Source organism: Carcharhinus amblyrhynchos, chromosome 9, assembly GCF_965287045.1.
Source record: "Carcharhinus amblyrhynchos chromosome 9, sCarAmb.v2.hapA, whole genome shotgun sequence".
NCBI classification, from domain to species: domain Eukaryota; kingdom Metazoa; phylum Chordata; class Chondrichthyes; order Carcharhiniformes; family Carcharhinidae; genus Carcharhinus; species Carcharhinus amblyrhynchos.
This window is the reverse complement of record NC_137332.1, coordinates 50,180,225-50,206,968: the sequence shown is the minus strand read 5'-3', so window position 1 is coordinate 50,206,968 and position 26,744 is coordinate 50,180,225. Positions and strand designations below refer to the sequence as shown.

Below are 26,744 nucleotides of genomic sequence, written 5' to 3'. Positions count from 1 at the left end.
CATAAGGCCTTTCTTAGGAAAGATGATTCTAATTTTTTTTTGTTCTTTCACAAAATATGGGCAATGTTGGCCAGACCAGCATTTATTGCCTATTTCTAACTACCCTTGAGAAGGTGGTGGTGAGCCACTTATTTGCGTTACTGCAGTCCATGTGGTATAGATGGACCCGCAGTGCTGTTAGGAATGGAGTACCAGGATTTTAACTTGGCTACAATGAAGGAATGGTGATATAGTTCCAAGTCATATGGTGTGGCTGGGGGAGGAACTTGCAGGTGGTGATGTTCCTATACATCTGCTGCCCTTGTCCTTCTAGGTGGTAGAGATCACAAATTTGAAAGGTGCTGCCAAAGAAGTCTTAGTGAGTTGTTGCAGTGCATCTTGTAAATCAAAGGTCAAAAGGTAGGACCATCTTACAGAAGGAGAGACAGAGAGGTTTACATTCTCATTCCTGGAGCTTAAAGCCTAGAAATCTAAGCTGGAACAGTTAAAATCAGGGATGCTAACAAGACTAGAATTATAGGAACACATATCTCAGAGGATGCTACAAAGATAGGGAGGAATAAGACCATGGAGTGAGTTGAAAACAAGGATAAGCATTTTAATGCAATGCTTTATCAGGAGATTGTATAGGTCAATGAGCACAGGGGTAATAGTTGAATGGAACTGAATGAAAATAAGGACATGAATAACAGATTTTTGAATGGACTCAAGCTAGTAGAGGGAAGAATGTGGGAGGTTAGTAATGAGTGCGTCGGATCAGCTATTGGATGTTGAACAATCAGTCTGATAATTTGAGAGAGGGTGGTGTGATGAAACTGGATATCATCAATGCACATCTCAAAGCTACCATTGTTTTTCCATGATAATGAGGGGAAGCACGTAGATGAGAAATAGGATGGGCCAGGGATACAACTTTGGGGGATACCAGAATTAATAATGTGAGAGGAGGAAAAGAAGGCATTGCATGCAAACTCAAACTACTATTAGATAGATACGAATGAAAACAGACGCATGCAATCCCATCCAGCTGGATGACAGTGGAGAGGCTTTGGAGGAGGATGGTGCGATGGACCATATCAAAGATTGCAGACTAGTTGAGGAGTAGGTGGAGGACTGCTTAACTTTGTCATAGTCACATAGAGTGTAATTTGTGGCAGGGGAAGAAACCTGATTGGAGGGATATAAACATGGGGCCCAATTCTCCCATTACGATGCGCTAATTTTTTGGCATGTTGGGTTGAAAGATATGCGTTTTGGCCATTTCACGGTATTCACACATGTGCTCCTGACGCATGCGCGTCTCCCACTGCCAGAGAGCCCGCGTAGTTGAGACCATGTTGGGAGCTGGTGGGAAGACTGGGTAAGTGATTTTAATCTGTTTTTAATGTTATTTAAATGTCATTATTCTGCCTGGGACTGAATTCTCAGGACCTAATAGCATCTCCCACCCCGCCAGGAGTATTTCACTCTGGCAGAGTTTAGAGTAGCTCCCCACATTCGGGGAACTAACAGAAGACCCCGGAGGAGTGAAGGCTATTGGAGCTTCCGGGGGTCAGGAGGTTGGGGGTGGTGCCCCTGAGCATGGACACCCTGGCACTGCCCAAGGGGCAAAGTGTCCATGCCCAGGTGGCACCTTGGCACTGCCCACCAGGCATTGGGCAATGCCAAGGGGAAGGGGCCTGTGGCAGAGCCAAGAGGGTGGGGCCTGGGGGGGCGATTGGTGGAGGTGGGAGTATCCCACTACCACTCTGCATGGGATCGATCGGGGTTAGAGGGAGGCCAGCGATTGGAGTGGGCTGGGGGTATTTTGCCAACGGGGTTCTTGCTTCTGTGGGAATGCTTGTGGGGGTTGTGATCAGGCTGTGGAGGGGGGTGTGGAGAGACAGCAATGTGGTGTCCTGAGCTGGCCAGCAAACTGCAGGCTGACGGTGCATGCATAGAGGCCCAGAACTGTCAGACTTCAGCATGACGTCATGCACAAACTTTTAATGATATTCATAATTCTGTCCTCTGCATTACACAGAATATGGCAGATTTGAATGTGAACTCCCACTGAAAAAACGATCCTGATTTTACACCATTTTTCTTGCAAATTCAGCAGTTAGAATTTTTTTGGGAGAATCAGGCCCATGGAGTTTGGGGAAATATGGACATGGATTTGAGAGATGAGAACAAATTCAAGGACTTTGGAGCGGTAATTGAGGAAATTTGCAAGGATGGTCCGCTCTAGGGTAGATTTTTTTTACTTAATGTCTCCGTTTCAGTCAAGGTCATGATATTGATGCAGTAATCCAAAGTAAGTTTATTGACAGCAAGGGCCTTGTTTGGAAGTGAACAGACATTCTTGAAGAAGGGGAGATGGTGAGAATTAATTCACTGGTAGACTCCACAGGGTCAGAAAAGGGAGAGCTGAGTTGGTTGCAAAGAAGATTGACAACATTAGTCCTCAGTGGGAATGCTGGGAGGGTGATTCAACAGGAGAGTACAACGGGGCAATTAGGGTTGCTGCTCATAATGAGACAGTGCCTCACTATTTTTCAAATCATTTTCGTTCTTTGTGTGAAGAAATTTTCTCTGGTATCTTAAATTTGTCTTTTACTGGTTTAAGCTTGCAGATTTTCCTCCTGCTGGGGGTAGTACTCTGGCTTTAACTGTTTGATCTCTTATATACTTCTATAAGGTAAGTTGCCTATCCTTGGGGCTTAGAATCTCCAGTTCTTTGCTCAGAACTCAGTTTTTTTGATGTGGGAACCAGCCTTGTGGCTCTTATTTGCACCTCCTCTTTGAATGTTTCTCTAATATCTTGGTGACCAAAACTGAGCACAGTACCCATGGCGTCTATGACCAGAGATTTTATAGTGAGAAGTAGTGATGTCCTCCCATGTATTTGTAACATAGTTAATCAACCTTTATCTTTGGCATTCTAATCATTGTAAATATTATTTCTGGAGGTGGGAGGATTGCCCAATGAATCAATATTATTTTATGGTTTGGTGCTCAATGAAATCTAATAATTTTAAAGTGTTTGCCACTGTAAAATAATTGACTGACCTTTAGTTTGTTTTATATTTTCCAGACATGGCGATGACTTGATAGTTACACCATTTGCACAGGTTGGTTAGATTTCATTTTTATTATAACCTGAACATTTCTTTTAATTTTAGTTGAGAGTATATGATCTCTTTCACTTCAAATGTTCTTTGCTTCAGTTTTTTGATGCTATTTCACTGGTGTACATTTTACATTCAAAAATTGCAACCAGATAACCTGTTATATTGGTCGACCCATGTTGGACGCGGTGGGCTCGAGGAGGAGTTCTTGGAATGCTGCCGGGATAGTTTCCTTGAACAGTGTGTGTTGGAGCCGACGAGGGAGCGAGCTATCTTGGATCTGGTGTTATGTAATGAGGCGGGTAGAATTAGGGACCTTGTGGTGAAGGATCCTCTTGGGGAGAGTGATCATTGTATGGTGGAGTTTCTGGTGCAGATGGAGGAGGAGAAAGTGGGTTCCTGGACACGCGTCCTTTGTTTGAACAGAGGGGAGTACAGTAGGATGAGAGAAGAATTGGCGAATGTTGACTGGGGGAGCGCATTGGAAGGTAGGTCTGCTGAGGAGCAGTGGAGGATCTTTAAGGAGACCTTTCTTGGTGCTCAGCAGAAATTTATTCCGATGGTTAAAAAGGACCGTAGGAGGAGAGGTAATAAGCCATGGATAACGTAGGAGGTGAAGGAAAGTGTTAAATTAAAAGCAGAGGCACTTAGAGTAGCTAAGAGTAGTGGGCAAGAAGAGGATTGGGAGAGGTTTAAATGTCAACAAAGATTGACAAAGAAGTTGATAAAGAAGGGTAGGAGAAACTATGAAGCTGGGCTAGCGCTTAATATAAAAAAGGATAGCAAGAGTTTTTATAAATATATAAAAAGGAAGAGGCTGGCTGGGTGAACGTTGGACCCTTAGAGGATGAGAGGGGGGACTTAGTGGTAGGGGATGGGGAAATGGCTGAGGTCTTCATGGAGGAGGACATGAATAATTTGCCAGGTGTTAGCGATGGAAAGGTGGTAGGGCTGGAGGGTCTCAATGACATTATTGTTACTAGAGAGGCGGTGCTCAACAGACTGGAGGGACTGATTGTGGACAAGTCCCCAGGACCGGATGGAATGCATCCAAGGGTTCTGAAAGAAATGGCAGAGGTGATAGTGGATGCCGTGGTGGTTATTTTCCAAACATCGCTGGATTCCAGGGAAGTGCTAGAAGATTGGAAAACGGCTAATGTTACGCCGTTGTTTAAGAAGGGTGGCAGACAAAAGGCAGGAAATTATAGGCCGGTTAGTTTAACGTCTGTTGTAGGTAAAATGTTAGAATCTGTCATCAAGGAGGAAATAGCGAGGCATCTTGAGGGGAATTGCTTGATAGAGCAGATGCAGCACGGTTTCGTTAAGGGGAAGTCGTGTCTGACAAATTTATTGGAGTTCTATGAGGAGGTGCCTAGGGCGATGGATAGAGGAGAGCCGGTGGATGTGGTCTTTCTTGATTTTCAGAAGGCGTTTGACAAGGTACCTCACAAGAGGTTATTGCAGAAGGTAAGGGGGCATGGAGTTGGGGGTAGGGTGTTAGCGTGGATAGAGGATTGGTTGTCAAATAGGAGGCAGAAAGTGGGGGTTAATGGGTGCTATTCGGATTGGCGGTTGGTGACTAGTGGAGTGCCCCAGGGGTCGGTGCTGGGGCCTCAGCTATTTACCATTTATATAGATGATCTGGAGGAGGGAACCGAGTGTATGGTGTCGAAATTTGCTGATGACATCAAGATTGGTGGAATGGCAAATTGTGCGGAGGGTGTGGAGAGTCTGCAGAAGGATCTAGATAGGCTGGGCGAATGGGCCAGGAACTGGCAAATGGAATTTAATATTGGCAAGTGCGAGGTGGTCCACTTTGGTAGGAAGAATGGTAGGAAGGACTATTACTTACGTGGCGAAAAACTGCAGCAGGCGAAGGTGCAGAGGGACCTCGGGGTCCTTGTGCATGAGTCGCAAAAACCCAGCCTGCAGGTGCAGCAGGTGGTCAGGAAGGCGAATGGGATGCTGGCTTTCATAGCGAGGGGGATTGAATATAAAAGTAGGGAGGTCTTGCTGCAGCTGTATAGGGCATTGGTGAGGCCGCAGCTGGAGTACTGTGTGCAGTTTTGGTCGCCGCATTTACGCAAGGATATTTTGGCCTTGGAGGGAGTGCAGAGGAGGTTTACTAGGCTGATACCAGAGTTGAGGGGGTTGAGCTATGTGGAGAGGCTGAATAAACTAGGCTTGTACTCGTTAGAGTTTAGAAGAATGAGGGGAGATCTCATTGAGACATATAAGATGATGAATGGGATGGATAGGATAGAGGTGGCGAGACTCTTCCCGCTCAGAAAGGACAGTAGGACTAGGGGGCACAGCCTCAAGATAAAAGGGGGGCGGTTTAGAACGGAGTTGAGGGGGAACTTCTTCACTCAAAGGGTGGTGAATCTCTGGAATTCTCTGCCCGTTGAAGTGGTGGAGGCTGCCTCACGAAATATTTTTAAGACGCGGGTTGATGGGTTTTTGATAAGCGAGGAGATTAAGGGTTATGGGGAGAGGGCGGGAATGTGGAACTGAGCCACGACAGATCAGCCATGATCTTATTGAATGGCGGGACAGGCTCGAAGGGCTAGATGGCCTACTCTTGCTCCTATTTCTTATGTTCTTATGTTATCAGAATCCTGAGAATGCCACTCTGAAAGTGGGCAGGAATCGGTTAAGAGTGATCTGCAAGGGCAGTTTTTCCTATAGTATTTTTCTGCTTCCTTATCACGAAGTCTGATATGTATGCTTGACTGAGAGCCCAGACAGCTATTAGAATACTAGACAGCAGTTCCCCAAAGGGAAACATTGTTTGATTGTCAGCTCAGGCTTTCTTATCTCTGAGATGAATTTCACAATGTTTGCTGGCAGAAGTTAAGTGGTTTTAAGAGTTTGTAGTTTTTGAAACTTCAAAGAGCCTGGATGATTAACACTTTTATTGGCTATGTCCAGATTTTTTTTTCAAGCATAGGAGAAAGTTATCAATGGATTATACATTTTCAGTTTTTGTTTATTAAACACAAGCCACCATGCATCATGAATCATAGAATCCCTATAGTGCAAATTCAGCCCATCAACTCTCTGACAGAATACCTTACCCAGGCCCTCTCCCCTGCACTAACCTTGTAACCCCACACATTTACCGTGGCTAATCCATTTAACCTACACATTTTAGGACACTAAAGGGCAATTTAGCATGGCCAGTCCACCTAACCTTCAAATCCTTGGACTGTGGGAGAAAACTGAAGTCCCTGGAGGGAACCCACATAGACACGGGGACAATGCAAATTCTACGCAGACAATTACCAAAGACCAGAATCGAACTTGGAACTGTGAGGCATCAATGCTAACCACTGGGCCATTGCCCATTGCTTCTAGAAAGTGTGCAGTTGGTCAATGTGTGTGTAATTGCCAAAGCTTGACGTAGAAGGCATGAAGGGATATAGGAGGTGGATGGAAGGGCAGAGCTTGGCATGGAGGTATCAGGGGAAATGGATGGGTGGAAGGGCAGATATTGACATAAGGTGCATGAGGTTGCATAGATGGTGCATGGGGTGGCACAGTGGTTAGCACTGCTGCCTCACAGCACCAGGTATCCCAGTTCACTTCCTGACTTGGTTCACTGTTTGTGTGGAGTTCGCACATTCTCCGTGTCTGCGTGAGTTTCCTCCGGGTGCTCCAGTTTCTTCCCACAGTCCAAAGATGTGCAGGTTAGGTGGATTGGCCATGCTAAATTGCCCCTTTGTGTCAGGGGTTCCAGCTAGAGTCAATGAATGGGGTTTTGGGGATAGAGTCTGGATGGAATTGTGGTCGGTGCAAACTTGATTGGCCAAATGCCCTCCTCCTGCACCATATGATTCTATGAGTGGGTGAAGGGTGGGAGGCCTTTTCATTTTATTTCCACTGAAACAAAAGCCCATTGCACCAGGATAGACCATCTCACCCAGTAACCCTTGTAGCTGCTCTGCACTGCTTCCTGGATCAACTGGACTCCAGCATGCACTCAGCTTCCAGCAATGAAGATCCCGCCTCAACAGACACCACCTCCTGAGGTGGGAGGGCTGAGCTAAACTGAGCTGGGAATATTCCCAAATTCCCCTACTCACCTTGATGAAAATCCAAGCAAATCTGTCTGCATGTGCACTTGCTTCAGCAAGGGTCAGTGGAGGGCAATTTGTCCACACATGGACTACTTCCAGTAAGTGTAACTGCATGCCATATAGGAACAGAATTTTGTTTGACTTTTTTTTCTCCTCAATACCTGAGACACAATGTGAGTGAAACTGGTCAATTCCAGTCACACAAAAACAGGCCGGTGGTGAATCTACAGCTCAGTTTCACCCTCAATATATTTTTAATTTTAGTACTATATCTTATGTCCAGCTAAAATCTGTTATCTTAAAACAGAAGTGGATTTAAATTGAGCTCCTTATTCATCTTTCTGACCCAATTCTTGACCAAGAAATGCATTTTCAAGCTGAATTATCTAAATGAGATCAATTAAGTTGCATGAATGAACTGTATGTCCACTTTTATCTTTTCAGGTGCTGGCCAGCTTGCGGAGTGTGAGGAGTAATTTCTCGGTACTAACAAACATTCATGGAGCATCAAGCAAGTAAGTCATTTGGCAAATGTTAGTGAATGAGGAGAAATTTTAACCTCCAAGAACGTGTGGGAATTTGTGATATTTCTTTTGTTCTTATGCCCAGTAATGCAATTTGGCTCCACTGTAAAAGCAAAATGCTGTGAATGCTGAAATCTGAAACAAAACCAGAAAACGAAAAATCTCAGCAGGCCAGACAGCATCTGTGGGCGAGAATAGAGCCAATGATTTGACTCAAATGATCCTTCGTTAGAGCTTGAGGGCAAAGAGAATAAGCGGAGATTTGTAGTATAATGGCGGTAAGGGGTGCGGAATGGGAAAAAGGAATGTAAATGAGGGCACAGAAGGCTGAGAAGGTGCTAAAAGTGGCCATTAAGTGATCAGAATGCATGGATGGCACAGTACAGGTGCAAAACTGGAGGAGCAGCATCTCATCTTCTGATTGATCAATTTACTACAGCTTTCTGGACTGAACATTGAGTTCAACAACTTCAAAGCATGAAGTCTCCTCCACCTTCACCCATTTCCATTTATTTGATTTCATTTTGTTTCATCTCATTCATCCATTTTATCACCCTACTTTTTCATTTTCATTTTACCATTTCTCTATTCCAGCTCTCCTTCCTATCAACACTACCCCCACCTCCCCACCATCCCACAAATTTACATCTTCATTTCTCATAGAAAAGAGCAGAAAATATTTGGGAGAGTGTCAGGATTGGACTGCTATAAATAGTTCAACTCACAGATGGAGCGGAGGATGTCCTGGAGATAAGTGGCTCAAGAAAAATTTGGACTCAAGATAAATACATTTTAAAAAGGCTTGCAAATGTATTCTAAGCACACTAATTGCACAAGTAAATGTCCACCTTTATCTGATTATTAAATCTTCTACTTAGACGTGTTCATTTCTTGCCAACATTCAAATGCACCTCTGTTAAACCCAGAAGTGGGTACACCTGAGCCATAAACAGAAAATCTGGGGGTTACCATTGATCAGAAACTGAACTGGACCGGTGGCTACTAGGGCTACAGAGCATGTCAAAGACTAAGGATCCTGTAACAAGTAAATCATCACCTGACTCCCCAAAGCCTTTCCACAAACTACAAAAGCACAAGTCAGTAATATAATGCAATATTTGCCACTTGTCTGAATGAGTGCAACTCCAACAACTTTCACAAAACTCGACACCACCTGGGGCAAAGCATCTCACTTGACTGGCATCCAACAAACATTCATTCCCTCCACCACTAGTGTTCAATGGCAGTAGTGTGCACCATCTACAATATGCTCTGCAACAACTCACCAAAGTTCGTTTGATAGTACCTTACAAACCCGCAACTCTACCACCTAAAAAGAAAAAGAACAGCAGACACTTGGAAAGACTAACACCTGCAAGGCTCCCTCCAAACCACAGACCGCCCTGACTTGGAACTATATTGCCATTCTTTCACAGTCATTAGGTCAAACAAACATAAGCAATAGGAGCCTGAGCCTGCTCCACCAGTCAATAAGATCATGGCTGTTCAAATGTGGCCTTAACTCCCTTGTCAGTCAAAAATCTATCTAACTCAGCCCTGAATAAATCCAATAAATTTGCCTACTCTGCTCACTGGAGCAGACAATTCCAAATACTAATAACCCTTTGAAAGAAGAAATTCCTCATTATTGCTATCTTAAATGGGAAATACCATATTTTGGAACTGTACCTCCTATCTTTAGATCCTCAAAGAGAGTAGACGTGCATCTCATCATCTACCTTGCCAAGCCCTCTCAGAATCTCATATGTTTCAATGAAATCACCTCTCATCCTTCTGAACTCCAGCAAGCATAGGCCAAACCATTCCTCGTAAGACACCCCCTTCACTGCAGGAATCAATCTAGTTAATCTCCTCTTAACTGCATCAGTCACAATTTTGTCCTTCTTTATGATGGCCAAAACTGCACATAGTACTCTACGTAAGGCATCACTATTGTCTGTATAATTTGGCTGGACTCCCCCACTTCTGTGCTCCATTCCTCTTGCAATAAAGGCTAACATCTCACTTACCTTCTTAATTACCTGTTGCAACCACATGCTGACCTTTTACAATGCATATATGAAAACAGTGACTTGGTCATGTCTTGGACCCTGCCACCCATGGCTACCATTTCCTGCCCCAGGTTTTCCACTGCGGTCACCACCCTAGCAGTATTAGTCTGGGTGCCATGCAATGCTCACGCCACCTCCTGCGACTGAAGTCTGTGGGAATCTGCCAAACAGCCTTGCAGTTTCTGAAATGTTGCTGACAGCCTCTCCTGCAATTCCTGGCTGTTTTTCTGCATCCGCAGCAGCTTCTGGAGAACTGTTCCCAGCAGTTGGGGGCAAGCTGTCTTAGCTCCAGCAGACCTCCGACTGCCTGATCCCTCGAACATTCCCGCCTCCATCTGATGTGTATCAATGGCTGTGTGGTGCTTACCAGAAAGAACTCTTATTGCTAATATGTCGCACCGATGTAACTGTATCTGCACTGGCAAATGATGTGGGCGATGTTTGTGCTGACTGATCAGTGTCTTCCTTGGAGTTTTCCTCCAAGGTGTTGATGGGGTTTGCAGTGGGGCTGCCAACACGTGAGGGCCCGATCTCATCAGGTACTGCTCCTGCAAAAGAAGACTCTTGGTTCAGTTCAAGGTAGGCACAAGTATCTGGGCAGCTTGCAACTCATGAGAAAGGTCAGATGAATAAAGAGGGCAATTCTCCCAGCCCGCTGCACTGCTTTTGTCATGCAGTGCGCTGGGAGACTCTAGCGGAGGCTGTTTCGCAGACTCCACACTCCCTCCGTGCATTTCCGTAGCCAGATTTCTGGCGCCATCCCCTCGACACTGGAAATCAGCTTGGGGAGAATGGCCATGTTATCCTGTGTAGATAAAAGTTGGTGGGGGGTGGGGGTGAGGGGTTGGGGGGGGGATTGAAAACCTAATGACTGGAAGGTCACAAGTGTTCAGTTGTGGGGAGGCAGCAGTTGTTATTTTTTGACACTGTGCCTTGGCAGGCTGGGGTTGTGCCAGAGGCTGCCAGAGAGGTTTGAAGACGATGCTGGCAGGTCGGTGCTGGACAGCCATGGAGTCTTGGGCTGGGGGAGTGGGGATAGGACAAGATGGAAACTCAGCCTTGCTGCCCAAACGAGGTTATTCATTTTTTTCTGGCACTGGCCCACCAGCCCTCCATGTCAGTGCGTGGGCACTCACTGCCGCTGCCACCATTTCCCAGGCCGCATTGCTGTCCCGAATCCTGGGTCATCTACCTTTTTGAGGGAACAGATGGCCGTCCTCTCCTCCACAACATCCATCAGCTGTCCTAACTCTTCCTTCATGAACTATGAAGCTACTGTACACAGTGCCATCTTCCTGGCGTTCCTTACTGTTTGGACATCATTAAAGTTTAAATGGAGATTCCCTCTGCTTAATGGCGCACAGCTACGGCCACTTCGGCTGAGTCATGCGCCTGGAGCCTCCATGACAGCGTGTTCCACATGATGGCTCTTTCAGTGCACTAAGTGTCAAAACATTGCAATGTTGAGAGCGCCTGAGAGATAGGTGCGGATCACTCCTGCTTTCTTGTTGAGACACTTTGAAATTTTTTTGGGAAAATTCCTCCTTATATTTGTGGATGTTTAGCAAGGGCAGGATTGTGCTTGGATGTGATGCAACTTCAATGAAATGGCCAATCACACCTCCCTGTCTAGAGTCACATGTGGCTCAAATACTAAATGACTGCGGGGTGAATTGCAATTGCACCCCAGCAAGATGTGAATGCTGAGTTGAATGCACCTGGAGGAAAATGGGATTGGATGTAAGGCAGGCATTTGACCCATACCCACTGCAACACTGTTGGTACTTTAGGATCAAATCAAGGTGGAAAGAAATCAGAGTTGAAAACTAGAAAAGCACGAGTTACTCCTTTCTTCTTGCAGTGAAATATTTTTGCTTCAGGAAGCTGATAGAGGGCGTACTTCACCATGTTGTGAGGAGATTTGTTTCTTGGAGAGTGGAAATAAATGTGGAAATGAGAATGTAATTTCTGACATTGTTTGTTTAATCATCTCAATATTGCTTTCATAAAGACTAATTTTATTCAATATAATTACCATATATTCTATTCTTAGACTAGGAGATATTTTACACTTGCATCTGGAAATACCAGAATTCTTTGTGCATCTTGGATGTTCATGCAGGATTTCCCAATATTTGAGATTCCGTGTAATTTTACTTTAATCATAATGCAGCAATTTCAATATGTATTCAACCGTAGTGCCAACAATGCAAGAAGGGGGAGCATGGGATGGTTGGTATCATATCTGGTGCATGATAGAGAAAAGGTGCTGGCGTACCTTAAGCATCTACATTTCAGTTGTATCAGTTGTATTTCAAATTTGATATTCTTGGTATACAAAAGATGGGTGGAGTGAGTACCTGAGCCCAGGAAGGAAGGACTACTCCCTTTGTTGAGAAACATATGGGGTAATGTTGCAAGAAGTCCAAAGATGTGCAGGTTAGGTTAATTGGCCATGCTAAATTAGTGTCAAGGGAATTTGCAAGGTAAATGTGTGGGGTTATGGGAGTACAGCCTGGATGGGATTATGGTCAGTACAGAGTCGATGGGCCGAATATCCTCCTTCTGCACTGTAGGGATTCTGTGATTCTCCTATGAATCAACGGAGGCTTGGAGAGAAGGCTATTGTTCAGGCTGAATAGGATGAATTTGAAGAATGGAGAAACAGGTGAGGACTATTTCAGCTTAGATGCAGAGGACCTTTTATCACATTAAGGAAATTTGAAAAGGTAAGTGAATGATGAATATACTTTTTCTAATGCTGTGATAGAGCAGCAACTCATTGGCTATGTGCTGATCATATGGAAGTCCTCTAGTCTCTCATTCATAAAGCATATATAATACATCATCCAAATTCTATTCAAACCTTTCAGATATGACTTCAAATTCTCAGAAAAATTAAAGCCTGAGATACTACTTTAGTGCCCTCATTCTGTATGCTCCAACGTTCTCAGTTTGGAAAATTGTACCCAATTACGTAGCAATGGCATGCATCATAAAATATTTGTCACTTCACCAATATCTAAATGATTGCAGCAAAAGAAAGCCCACAGCAGAAAGAAGACCTGAGCCAATGAAACCCTCCTCCTACCCCCCCCCCCAAAAAAAACTCCTCCAGTCCAAAATGCCTAATTTACTTGGAGCTTATGTCCCTTCCCTGCAAAGCATCGACCTCCTATTTATTGACTGTTATAGATTGCATAGCCTGCTAGACTACAATCTGCCTGGTAACTTTTTTCCAGATAATTCAGACCTGCAAATTGTATGGGTAATCACACCTCCATCATTGCATCTTTTCTTCCTTCCATGCATTTGTCAAATCTCAGATATTCTGTCAGATGAAAATTTAGCAGAAACCAGAACAGCACATTGGGAATGAATAGACAAGTAACATTTATTACAAGGCTCGTTCTCATCTTCTGTGCCTCCTGGACTCTCATCTTTCATTGACAGCATGATGATTTCTCTTCTGACAATTATGTAGCAAGTTACAAATGACTACTTTTTAGAATACCTTTGCAGGGTTGTAAATAGGCCATGGTTAGTAACGGAATCTTTGGTTTAGGATCGCTATCATATTCTCCATTTGTATCTTTTCAGAGGCATTTGCTGCATTATATCTTTTTATGCTGCAGTTTGCTGTTCCATTCTGGCCATGGTTTAACAAAGTATTACAAATTACCTAGAACTTATACAGCCAAAGTGAGACTGATAATTAATGCTGGATCCGTTGACTGATGGAATCATGGAATTTTTGTACTGGACAAATTCTAATGGCTGCACACATCTTAGATATTAATGGATTGCATTCAGGAAAAAAGAGTTCAATCAATGTGAGCCTAGATTCTTGGGAACTCTGAAAACATAGAAACGTAGAAAATAGGAGCAGGAATGGACCATTCGGTTCTTCGAGGTTGCTCTGCCATTCACTATGATGATGGCTGATCATCCAACTCATAGCCTGAACCCACCCAACCACCCCCCATATCCTTTGCTCCCCTTTGACCCAAGAGCCAGATCTACACCTTCTTGAAAACATACAATGTTTTAACCGTAACTACTTTCTGAGGTAGCAGATTACACAGGCTTACCACTGTCTGGTTGAAGAAATTTCTCCTCATCTCAGCCCTAAAAGGTTTACTTCATATCTTTAGACTATGACCCCTGGTGTTGGGCAGTCCCACCGTCAGGAGCATCCTTTCTGCATCTACCCCGTCTTATCCTGTTAGTATTTCATATGTCTCTTATGAGATTTTCCCCTCATTCTTTTGAACTCCAGCAAATATAATCCTAATTGACGCAACCGGTTCTCATAAATCAATCCTGCCATCCCAGGAATCAGTCTAGTAAACCTTTGCTGCATGACCTCATTGGTAAGAACATTCTTCTTCGGATAAGGAGACCAAAACAGCACACAATATTCCAGGTGTGGCCTCACCAAGACCCATGTATAATTGCAGCAAATTATCCCTGTTCCTGTACTCGAATCCGATTGCTATGAAGGCCAATATACCACTAGCCTCCTTTACTGCCTTCTGATCCTACATGCTTACCTTCAATATCTGCTGTATGACACCCATTCTCCTCTCTCAATTTATAGTCATTCTGATAATAAACTGTCTCCCTGCTTTTGCTACCAAAATGGATAGCCTTGCATTTATCCACATTATGCTGCTTCAGTCAGGCATTTGCCCACTCCGTCAGCTTGTCCACATCACATTGAAGCATTTCTGCATCTTCCTCCTCACAGCTCATCCTCTGATTTGTATCATCTGCAAATTTGGAGATATTACATTTAGTTCCCGAATCTAAATTATTAAAATGTATCGTGAGTAGCTGGGGTCCTAGCACTGATCCACCAATGCATCCACTATTTCTAGGGTCTCCTTAAGTATTCTGAGATGTGAATTATCAGGCCCTGGAGATTTATTAGCGTTCAGTCCCAATTTGCCATACATCATTTCTCTACGAATACTGATTTCCTTCAGTTCCTCCCTCTTACTAATCTCTCTGTGTCCCAACATTTCAGATATGTTATTTGCCCTACTTTGTGAAGATCTAAATATGTATTTAGTTGGTCAGCTACTTGTTTGTTCCCCATGATAAATCTCCCTGTTCTGATTGTAAGGGACCTACATTTGTCTTCATTAAATATTTTTCTCTTCACATAGCTTTACAATCAGTTTTTCTGTTCTCTGCAAGCTTACTCTTGTACTCTATTTTTTCCCATTTTCCAGACAGGAATAAATAATTGTTGCATTTCACATATGTGCTCTTTGAATATTTGCCATTGCCTAGCACCATCATTTCTTTAAGTAATGTTTCCCGATCCATCAGAGCTAACTCAAGCTTCATGCCATCGTTGTTTCCTTGATTAAGATTCAGGACCCTAGTCTCAAAATCAAATACATCATTCTCCATCTTGATGAAGAGTTCTGTTATATTATGGTCACTTATCCTCAATAGGTCTTCTACAGCTATTATTGCCAAATTATACCAATATATTGCTAAAATGAAAAGCTTATTCTTGTTGCTTAGAAAAGAATATTGAGGGGGATTCTTCTATCCTGCTGTGCTGATTATTTAGCACAGCAGGCCGGGAGATTTAAGGGGCATCAGATTAGTGTGATCTGCTGAAGTTTCTGGGCCCGCTTGTCTCTCGCCTCCATAAGAACATAAGAACATAAGAAATAGGAGCAGGAGTAGGCCATCTAGCCCTTCGAGCCTGCCCCGCCATTCAATAAGATCATGGCTGATCTGTTGTGGCTCAGTTCCACTTTCCCGCCCTCTCCCCATAACCCTTAATCCCCTCTCTTATCAAAAACCCATCAACCCGCTTCTTAAAAATATTTAGCGAGGCAGCCTCCACCACTTCAACGGGCAGAGAATTCCAGAGATTCACCACCCTTTGAGTGAAGAAGTTCCTCCTCAACTCCGTTCTAAACCGCCTCCCCTTTATCTTGAGGCTGTGCCCCCTAGTCCTACTGTCTTTTTTGAGCGGGAAGAGTCTCTCCACCTCTATCCTATCCATCCCATTCATCATCTTATACGTCTCAATGAGATCTCCCCTCATTCTTCTCAACTCTAGCGAGTACAAGCCTAGTTTATTCAGCCTCTCCTCATAGCTCAACCCCCTCAACTCCGGTATCAGCCTAGTAAACCTCCTCTGCACTCCCTCCAGGGCCAAAATATCCTTGCGCAGGTGCGGCGCCCAAAACTGCACACAGTACTCCAGCTGCAGCCTCACCAATGCCCTATACAGCTGCAGCAAGACCTCCCTACTTTTATATTCAATCCCCCTCGCTATGAAGGCCAGCATCCCATTCGCCTTCCTGACCACCTGCTGCACCTGCAAGCTGGGTTTTTGCGACTCATGCACAAGGACCCCGAGGTCCCTCTGCACCTTCGCCTGCTGCAGTTTTTCGCCATGTAAGTAATAGTCCTTCCTACCATTCTTCCTACCAAAGTGGACCACCTCACACTTGCCAACCTTAAATTCCATTTGCCATTTCCTGGCCCATTCGCCCAGCCTATCTAGATCCTTCTGCAGACTCTCCACACCCTCCGCACAATTTGCCTTTCCCCCAATCTTGGTGTCATCAGCAAATTTCGACACCCTGCACTCGGTTCCCTCCTCCAGATCATCTATATAAATGGTAAATAGCTGAGGCCCCAGCACCGACCCCTGGGGCACCCCACTAGTCACCAACCGCCAATCCGAATAGCACCCATTGACCCCCACTCTCTGCCTCCTATTTGACAACCAATCCTCTATCCACGCTAACACCCTACCCCCAACTCCATGTCCCCTGACCTTCTGCAATAACCTCTTGTGAGGTACCTTGTCAAACGCCTTCTGAAAATCCAGAAAGACCACATCCACCGGCTCTCCTCTATCCACTGCCCTAGACACATCCTTATAGAACTCCAGTAAATTTGTCAGACACGACTTCCCTTTAATGAAACCGTGTTGCGTCCGCCCTATCAAGCAATTCCCTTCAAGATGCCTCGCAATTTCCTGCTTAATGACGGATTCTAACATTTTACCTACCACAGACGTTAAACTAACCGGCCTATAATTCCCCGCCTTTTGCCTGGCACCCTTCTTAAACAACGGCGTAACATTAGCCGTTTTCCAATCTTCCGGCACTTCCCCGGAATCCAGCGACGTCTGGAAAATAACCACCAAGGCATCCACTATAACCTCCGCCATTTCTTTCAGAACCCTCGGATGCATTCCATCCGGTCCTGGGGACTTGTCCACAATCAGCCCCTCCAGTCTGTCGAGCACCACCTCTCTAGTAACAGTAATGTCATTAAGACCCTCCATTCCTACCACCTTTCCATCGCTAACACCCGGCAAATTATTCACGTCCTCTTCCGTGAAGACAGAAACAAAAAAGTTATTCAAGACCTTAGCCATATCCCCATCCCCTACCACTAGCTCCCCTTTCTCATTCTCTAAAGGACCAACGTTCACCCTAGCCAGCCTCTTCCTTTTTATATATTTATAAAAACTCTTGCTATCCTTTTTTATATTAAGTGCTAGCCCAGCCTCATAGCTTCTCCTACCCTCGTATTTTATTCCAGCGGGGATCATTATAGCTCCCCACTTGTGAGGTGGTAGCAGCCTGACTCTGCTGGTGAAGGGGGGGCAGTTGGACCACCCCTTGAGGGTTAGGCGGTGGGAAGGTGCCCCCTGGGCATTACCACCATGGCAGTGTCAGCTTAGGCTCCCTGGCACTGCCCAAGGGGCAAAATGCCAATACCCAGGGGCATCTTGGCACTGCCCACCTGGCATGCGTCAGTGCAAAGAGGATGGGGCCTAAGGTTGGGGGGGGTGGTGCGGTGGAATCATCAGGGGTGGCGGTTCTGCCACTCTGCATAAGGATCAGTGGGGGAGGGAGGCCGGCGATTGGGCTGGCCAATGGGGTGGAAGAGGGTTGGGGCTGCAGGGCAGGGGGTGTGGGGGCTGCTGGTGCAGGAGATTGGGAGTGAGGAGGGGAGTCAAGACTGGGCCTTGACATGCTAGCGGGGAGGGAGGGCAGTGATTGGGTCGTGGGGGTGGCGAAGGACCGGGTAGGGTCTGCAACGAAGCTGGCCAACAATCAGGAGGCTGGCAGACAGGGGCCACTGTGCATGAGCCAATCTCAGCACTGACAGATCGACGCATACGCATTGCCTGCTTAGCGCTATCCTGCTGGTCTTCTGGGTGGGAATAGGCTCCATCCCCTGATTTTTAATGTGATTCATGCTAGTGCACTCTGCAGTGCATAGAGTGTGGAAGATTCTTCTCTAAACTCCCACTGAGAAAAACAGCATGATTTACTCCAATTTTCACACAAATTCAACATTTAGAGTCCCTGTTGAGTCTATGACTTTGGCACATATCAATGCATGAGTCACCTGATATTCACAGTGGTAAATTACAAATTGACCAGTATAGCAGATGTCACCCAAGGCAGTGCAAGGGAGTTTTCAATAACTGACACATCAAATGGTCAGGTATCAATTTCCACACCTGAATCTCCACTTAGAAAACTCCCAGTGTTGCTGTTGACACCAAGATAAGTATTAATTTGAGCTCAAGCTTTACCCCAGAGAAGCAGGTGAGAATTCTTCCCACGCTTTCCTTTTGCCTGTTCTACACTTCACAAACATCTGTGAAATGATGTTGTTAGTAGTAGATTGAGAGAAGATTATTTCATGGTGTTGATTACTCCTGACTGGCATTAAGCCCATTGTGGTTGGTAAAAACAAATGGGCGCAGTTGGAATATGGAGCATAGGCCACTTCCCTACCACTTAACGAACTTCACTGGGTCCCGCTGATAATTGTCCTGCACCAATACTGAGAGAATCAGGCACTTCAACACTCTGCCAGTGTTTGTTCTTCAATATATAGGTAGAAAAATTACAAGAACTGATGGTGTCAATCTCAACAGCATTGGGTTCAGATCCAATTTGGAGTGACCTGATTTAAAAATTATTATCCTGGTTAATGATCACCTAAGTGTGGAACTAAGCCAGGTGTTAGACTGTGCTGGGTAAAATATTCTTAGACAAGGTGGTAATACAGGTGCTAGAATTGGTGTCAGGAATCTTTGGTAAGAGTTCAGCATCAGTCAGCTACTTTCTAACAAGAATAGGAGGGAAAGGGAAAATACAAAAGGAAGAATCACCACAGTCAGTTTGGTCACATTTACTTATAACAGCAAATTTTCAAGGTGGTTCTGCAGGACACATGAAAGCAGGTTATCTTCAAACACTTGATGTGGGAATAGAGTTGAAAGAATCGTAATAGGTTTGAATTGACTGAGGAAAACAAGATGTCCCACGGCCCTGAAGAAAAATGAGACGACAGGCAAGTAGATAACATCTGTTAAATAATTATATCAATAATACATAAAAACATTTTCAGAGAACTATCAGCTAGATAATAGCTTGTAAAATTCTCAGCAACTAAATTACAGCCACAAGCCTTAATTTGCTGCCCATATCACTCCAAAGTTTAACTATTCAAAATTAACTGAAAAATATAATTACCTCCGTGGTCTTGGAGGCTTTAGTCCTTTGTTCATTGACTAACTCCAGTAATCACCCCACCCATAGTTTGCTGGTTATTCCGTGCCTACCCTGACATTCATTTGTCATAAGCTGTCTGGCCAAAATTGAAATTGACTCTATTTGCAAATGCTCTGACATTAATTTGACACGCACTAACCCAGCTGGTCCAACAGTCCTGCTCACACACCATAATGGATAGGATAGCACAATTAGAATCTTCTTACATCCTTGTCTTCTGCCGCAGCTATATCATCTCCTGGGAGAGACAGTAGAATACAGACCTAATTCAGTAAGGGGAAAAAAATAATTCTTCAGAAAAATTCAATCCGACTCCTCAGGCAATCTAAACCAGTCCAGAAGATCACCCGAGTTATATACTCTGCAAAGATCAGCTGTCCGCTGTGATTGCTGTTCAGAGAATGATACTGCTGCAGGTTGTCTGAGAGGATCAAGGTTTGCTTATGCTGACTCTTACTGAAGTTGCAGGAGGACCTTAATTGCTGTCTGAAGCATTATGGTCCACATTTTGCAATGTTTCACACTGAGACAAGTGATTAAAGTTATGCTCTGAAAAATAGGAGGATATAGGCCTTTTTTTTTCACCTTCAACCTCTCCCTCCCCTCTATCACAAACTGACTTGTTTGATCCTATTTGTCTTTAACTTTAGATGGCCTGTCATTAACCTTCTTTCTGCTGTCCATATTTTTATTAAGTTGAAATCAAGGCTTATAACACTAGGGTTGATTTTAATTTGCACTTATTCCCCCCTCCATCTCCTAACCCCCATCCCTGAAAAAATTGGATATGAGTGCTCTATGCATTGGCTGAACATATAATTAGGAACAAGCTCTTCAGGCTTTCTAACTGTTCCAGTAATCAATCAGATTATGGGCTCTGATGAAGAGTCAGCCAAACTTGAAATGTTAACTTCATTTTCTCACCATAGATGTTGCCAGATCTGTTGAAACTTCCCAGCATTTTCTGTTTTTGTTTCAGATTCTAGCATCCACAGAAATTTGCTTTTATTTTAGATTATGCCTATTCTTCACCTCAATTTACTCATCTTTGATCCATATTCTTTGATTCTTCTACCTTGTATAAGTCTGTTGACTTGAATACTGAAAATTTAATTTTGATCCAACATCCGCAGCCTTTTGGAGGAGCGAGTTTCAGATTTCCACTGCCATTCGTGTGAAAAAGTGCTTCCTGATTGGAATCCTAAATGGCTGAGCACTAATTTAAAATTATTTGTTCTTGTCCTGAACTTCCTCCAAAGGAAATAGTTTATTTACCCTATTGAAACTCTTTAGCATTTTAAAGACTTTGATTAGAGTTGGGGGACTCCTAGATGTGTGTGCGTGCATTTCTGAAAGTAACACCGTTATCGGAATCTGTATCAAAAGTACATAATACTGATACACACTTATTGATATCAAGTTTTTTATGCAGTATGTTTTGAGGTATTTAATATTTGATGCTTATATATTTTGTTGTGACAAAATTTAGAGTAGAGACTTGTGTTTCAATTAAATTAATAATAGTAATCTGCATATGGTGGTTGGCGTGGTTCACATTTCTTGCAGTACAAAAGTAGAAAATTTAGTTTTGAAATTTACCTCATAAAAATGTGTATTTAATATATTTAAGGAAGAGCACAAAGAGCCATCTTATTTGTGCTGCATTGCAAATACTGTATATAATTAGGATTGCCTGTGTATAAACGTCTGTGAAAGATTTTGCCAGGTTTCAGTGATGTTCCTAAATGAATGAGATTTCTGGGGGCATTGCCTGGTGCAGTATTTAGCACATTGCTCTTTCAACATGGAGATCTGTGTTGAATTCTGATCCATGATCCCACCATGGAGAACGATAGAAACCTTGGCGATGAGGACTACTTCCACTTCACTGTCGAACTCTGTATTTCTCTCCTCTACCCTGCCAGGACCATTGCTGGCTGCACTTTGCCCACACACTGTATACAACTAGCAATAAATTCATGGGGCCTGCAGCACCTTTCTCAGCCTTTCTTGTGCACCCAGTTGTTGCTGCTTGCTGACATTTCCAAAGAGGAGGAAGGGGTCACCAAGGACCAGTGGTAATAGCTCAAAGATCCCTGGTTGGAGTGAGAGGGCAACAACGTGTTTCCTTCGCATTCTGGGCCCTATTACCTTGCATTATCTTACTCTTCCATAGTTATTGATTTTCAAAGTGCTTATTACCCCTTATTTGCCTCTTTTAGTGAGGTAATTCTGTTGCTGCACCACTGGGATATTGCTGTTGGGCAATAGTGGACGCCATGCTTAGTGCCAGGCATTCCACTGGGGTCCACCCTGTATTTGTTTGTTAACCCCATCCAGTAAACTGGTGTTTGGGTAGCAATGGTGTCAGAGGGGAGCACAGAAGTCTTATCCTGCTGGAACAGTTCTCCTGGAATCAGCATCCTAGCCCTTGATTCCAAGCACAAGAGGATGAAAAGTTCCTCTCTTTGCTAGCTATAAGGTTACATGTGAAATTAGTTTGAGTACTACCAAGCAGCTCAGAGCAGCTTCTTGGCAATCTCACTCAATCACAAGGCTGCAAGAAATGGAAAAAAAACAGCTATACTACTACAGATAGAGTTGAATCATTTTGTTGTTAGTGTATTGAGGGCTTTAATTCTCCAAATACACATTGTACCTGTAGGGTAAGCTTTTTGTAGACACTCTGCATAAATAATATTGAAAAATATTCTGTTGTCCAGTACTGGGAACTATACCTTCAAAAATACAGAAGAAAAAGATTAGCAAAATGTTCATAAAGTTATTTTGAAAGTAAATAAATGTTAACTTTTATTACAAAACTGGTTTTACTTCCTGACGTGCTTATGATTTGAAAGTGTTCTGTATCTGGCTATGGTGCTGTCAAGTTACTCAACTGCATTGGTGTATGAAAGTATGTTGAAAAGAAAGTTCATTTTCTCTCTGTCTCTGTAGGAGATCTCCAGCAACAAGTCAACCATCTATTACCAGACTCAGCCTCACAGGTACTAAATTATTTTTTAAAGATCAGTTTAAAATTCAATTGAGGATTTATAATTCTTAATCCTATACAAATATACGACCATAAATATGACCACAATGCTTGGAGTGTCACCCACCCTTAAAGTTCCATTTTTAGATAACATGCTGATGCAGCCTTTTTCTGTCCATTTGATATTGTGCTATCTGCTACTGTACTGTGTTTTAACCACTGAATTAGCTGAAACTGCTGAAATTCTTGTTACATTTACTTCATATATCTGTTACTTGATACCATTCTCAGTAATATCAGGTAAAGTCAATATTATTAAAGGCAAAATACTACGGATGCTAGAATCAGGACACAGGCTGGAGGAACAGCACCTCATCTTCCAATTGGGCACTTTACAGCCTTCCAGATTGAATGTTAAGTTCAACAACTTCAGAGTATGAACTCTCTCCCCCACCTACACCCCATTTCCATTTGTTTTATTTCACTACTTCTTTTCATTTCATTCATCCATTTCATTTTCATCACTTTTCATTCTTCTATTTTTCCACTTCTCAAATCTCACTCTCCATCCTGTCTCCAAACCGCACCGCCCCTTCCCCTTCAGGGCAACTGTCATATTTCTCAGGTAGTCCCTTAACAATCTGTACCTCTGTTCTGCCATTCACACATTCCAATCACTTAATGGAACCTTTTAGCACCTTTCTCAGCTTTCATCACCACCAGTTACACTTTGTTTGTCCAATAACAGTCCCCACCCCACCCTCAGTATAAATTTTGTCTGATTTTCTTTGCTTTTAGCCCTGACAAAGGATCATCCACACTCAAAGTTGGCTCTATTCTCTCTCCACAGGTGCTGACTTTCTCCAGCATTTTCTATTAAAGTCAGTATTGTTGTTGCCTCAAGAAAATCTGATGTTCAGGTCTTGAAGTCAACATATTGCCTGCATGTTTACTCACCAGGAATCAATCCAATCTTTCTGACCATCCTTCTCAGTCTGCCGTAATCTTGGTAGATATTCCATTGTTGAATTAACTACGATAACTGTGGCGAGCCACCAAGAGTTTCTAGTTGCTCTTTGTCACCCATCTTGGTTAAAGAGGGGCAAAGTGAAACTCTACAAAAAGTAGCATAGCTGTCAGTTCTGATTTTAGTAGAGAACAGTTTTTTCTTTCCTTTAAAAGTTATAATAGTTCTTTACATTTTGAATGGGCCTTTATGCTTTAGTATTGATAATCACCACTGTTGCAACATTCCAAATATCAAGCTGTTGCGCATTGCTAAAGCATTAATGGTAGCAAATATTTCAAATGGCATATTTTCATCATTGATATATAATTTGAATAAAAATATGGGTGGGTAAATTTAACATCCGCCTGCAGTTCTACTCAGAAATCCTGAAAGTGGTGACAGGAGGTCTGGCAACTGGGGGAATGATGTGAAAAACCACCGATCTCCTCAGAAGGCAAACACGGGACACAGTGGACAGAGTACCCTTTGTCGCCCAGTACTTCCCCGGAGCGGAGAAGCTACGACATCTTCTCCGGAGTCTTCAACATATCATTGACGAAGACGAACATCTCGCCAGGGCTATCCCCACACCCCCACTTCTTGCCTTCAGACAACCACACAACCTCAAACAGACCATTGTTTGCAGCAAACTACCCAGTCTTCAGGAGAACAGTGACCACAATTCCACACAACCCTGCTACAGCAACCTCTGCAAGACATGCCGGATCATCGACATGGATACCATCATCACACGTGAGAATACCATCCACCAGGTACATGGTAAATACTCTTGCAACTCGGCCAACATTGTCTACCTGATAGATGTCCCGAAGCATGGTACATTGGGGAGACCATGCAGACGCTACGACAACGGATGAATGAACATCGCTCGACAATCACCAGGCAAGACTGTTCCCTTCCTGTTGGCGAACACTTCAGTGGTCACGGGCATTCAGCCTCTGACCTTCGGGTAAGCATTCTCCAAGGCGGCCTTCACGACACGTGACAGCGCAGAGTCGCTGAACAGAGACTGATAGCCAAGTTCCGCACACATGAGGACGGTCTCAACAGGGATCTTGGGTTCATGTCGCACTATCTGTAACCCCCGTGACTTGCCTGGGTTTGCAAAACCTCACTTACTGTACTTTCTGGAGACAATACACATCTCTTTAACCTGTGATCAGTGCTCCTTCCACTCACATTGTCAGCCACTTCAGGTCTTGAGCAGCAGGTTAGGTGTAAGGATTCGCATTTTAATCAGTAATCTCTAAACTGTCTGTGCTTTATATGCTCTGTCTGAGGCCAGAACTCTCCATTCACCTGACGAAGAGGCAGTCCCCTCGAAAGCTTGTGAGTATTATCAAATAAATCGGTTGGACCAAAACCTGGTGTTGTCAGACTTTTAACTGGGGGAATGACATCTCATTCTCTGCACTGAGCTACTCAGCGACTTTCTTAAAATCCGAACAATAACTTTCACTGGCACATCTGGAGATTTCTCCAGTGCTGCTCAGGAAACTATCACCATTTTCTTTGACTGCATGTTGGTGGGTTCAACATGAAGATATACTTTGGTGGAGCTGCCACGTTCCTGACCTGTACTCGTCAGGGCAGAGAAAATTTGAGGTAAATGACCCAGTTTTCATAAGGAACTTTGGAAGTGGTCCTAGCTGGGCCTCAGGAATCGTAGCAAAGACTGGGCCAGTATCATACAAGGTAAGAGCCCAGGACAAGATCCTGATGAAACATTTAGACCACTTGTGAAAAAAAGAGACCCCAACTGAGCCAGTAGTGTCAGCAACCCAGACATGCCTGCCAGTAGTACTGATCAAACTGCTGAGTGAACCAAATAGGCTACTGTGAATGCCGAGCCTATTGCTGTGGGAGCTAAAGAGATAACAGCGGAAGATGTACTGGTACCAGGAGAAGCAGTTGGAGAGGCTGACTCAAGCGAAACGACCTCCAAGGAGAAACCCCAACCAGAGATACTTTGTTGCATTCAACATAAAAATTAGTTCCTCAGTGGACTGGGATATTGATGTCTGGGAATCTGAAGGGGGAAGTATGTTGCAGCAAATCTTGGAAACTACATGACTTCATGTCCAATAGGATGGAAGCACCACAGCTTCTAGAAGAGCGCAGGCTTTAAATCCACAGTTTTTGTCTGGACTGAGAGCATTAGTAGAAGTATAGATTGCTGTTGCATCTGTAAATAGTTTTCTGTGAACAGTTTTTCTGCTTGTAAATAATTAGTTTATTGTCTTATTCATTGGTGGCTGCCTAGAGTTTTCATTATTGCAGTTTTATAAGCCAAATATTTGTTAAATATTCAAAACAAAAACAGAAAATACTTCATAAATTCAGCAGTTCTGACAGCATCTGTGGAGAGAAAACAAGTTAATGGACATGAAGAACAGCGCTGCGAGCTGGCAAACTAGCACACCAAGCAGTTTGCTATGTTCACGGCATCTTGCCAGTGGTGTGAAATGCTTCACGACCAGGAAGATTGGATTTCATTGTCATTAGTGGGTTTGACACGTGTGCATTCCCCCTCCTGGATGCTTCCCATCTTTCCGGTGAGATGTCAAGCTAGTACAAACCAGTAATGGTCTCCACTAGTAGAGACCAGGCACAGTGGCCATGCCGGGGAATCAAAGACCATCGTAGCCCCAGGGTGGTAGGGGGCATAGTTAGGCAGTGCCCATCTGGAGCATTGGCAGTACCCACCGGACACCTTGGCAGTCCTAGTTGGGCACTGCAAGTCGGGCATGACCACGAGAGTTGTGCCTGAATGGGGGCATGGGGCATGAGCTGGGTCCTGAGTGGGGTTTATGATGGGAGGTTGTGCAGGGGTGCATCATAAAGAGGGGCATGTCGGGTGTCATGTTGAGGGACCTATCAGGGGGCGCCCTAATACCGCAGACCCGGTGGGTGTGGGTGGGGAATATGCCACCGATGGGAGAGGGGGTAGGTCTCGCTATCCATGGGGCAGAGAGAGGCAGTCTTGGAGTGCACTGAGAGATCGGGGTACCCTAGGAAAAAGGCACCTGAACTTCTTTCAGCCGGCTCACTGGTGAGTTTACCCTCCCACCCCACCACCACCCCCCACCCCACCCTAGTACCGGCACATAACTCACCACTCCCCAAAAACATGACTTGAGTGTGCTCCTGAGAGACCAGCACGGTTCACCCTATTTTTTTCACTGTTATAACACTTGGAAATGTTTTGAGGCAAAACATTAATTCTGTTTCTCTCGACAGATGCCACCAGTTCTGCTGACTTTATCATACATTTTCTGTTTTTATTTCAGATTTCCAGCATCTACAATTTTGCTTTTATTATTAAATATTCAAGCAGATCACTAGTAAAATGT

The 26,744-nt window shown here is 44.0% G+C and overlaps 1 protein-coding gene across 5 annotated transcripts in view; it reads left to right on the top strand.

The window, feature by feature from the left end:
* The window catches only part of LOC145347785 (3',5'-cyclic-AMP phosphodiesterase 4B-like), a 308,064-nt gene that overhangs the window by 147,692 nt on the left and 133,628 nt on the right, over nt 1-26,744 (top strand). For all 5 annotated transcript variants that reach the window (XM_080195601.1, XM_080195598.1, XM_080195599.1 and 2 more), the window contains 3 exons: nt 3,077-3,113; nt 7,634-7,704; nt 22,325-22,374. In XM_080195601.1, coding sequence (XP_080051727.1) covers nt 3,077-3,113; nt 7,634-7,704; nt 22,325-22,374 — 158 coding nt within the window. The remainder of the gene's footprint in view (nt 1-3,076; nt 3,114-7,633; nt 7,705-22,324; nt 22,375-26,744) is intronic.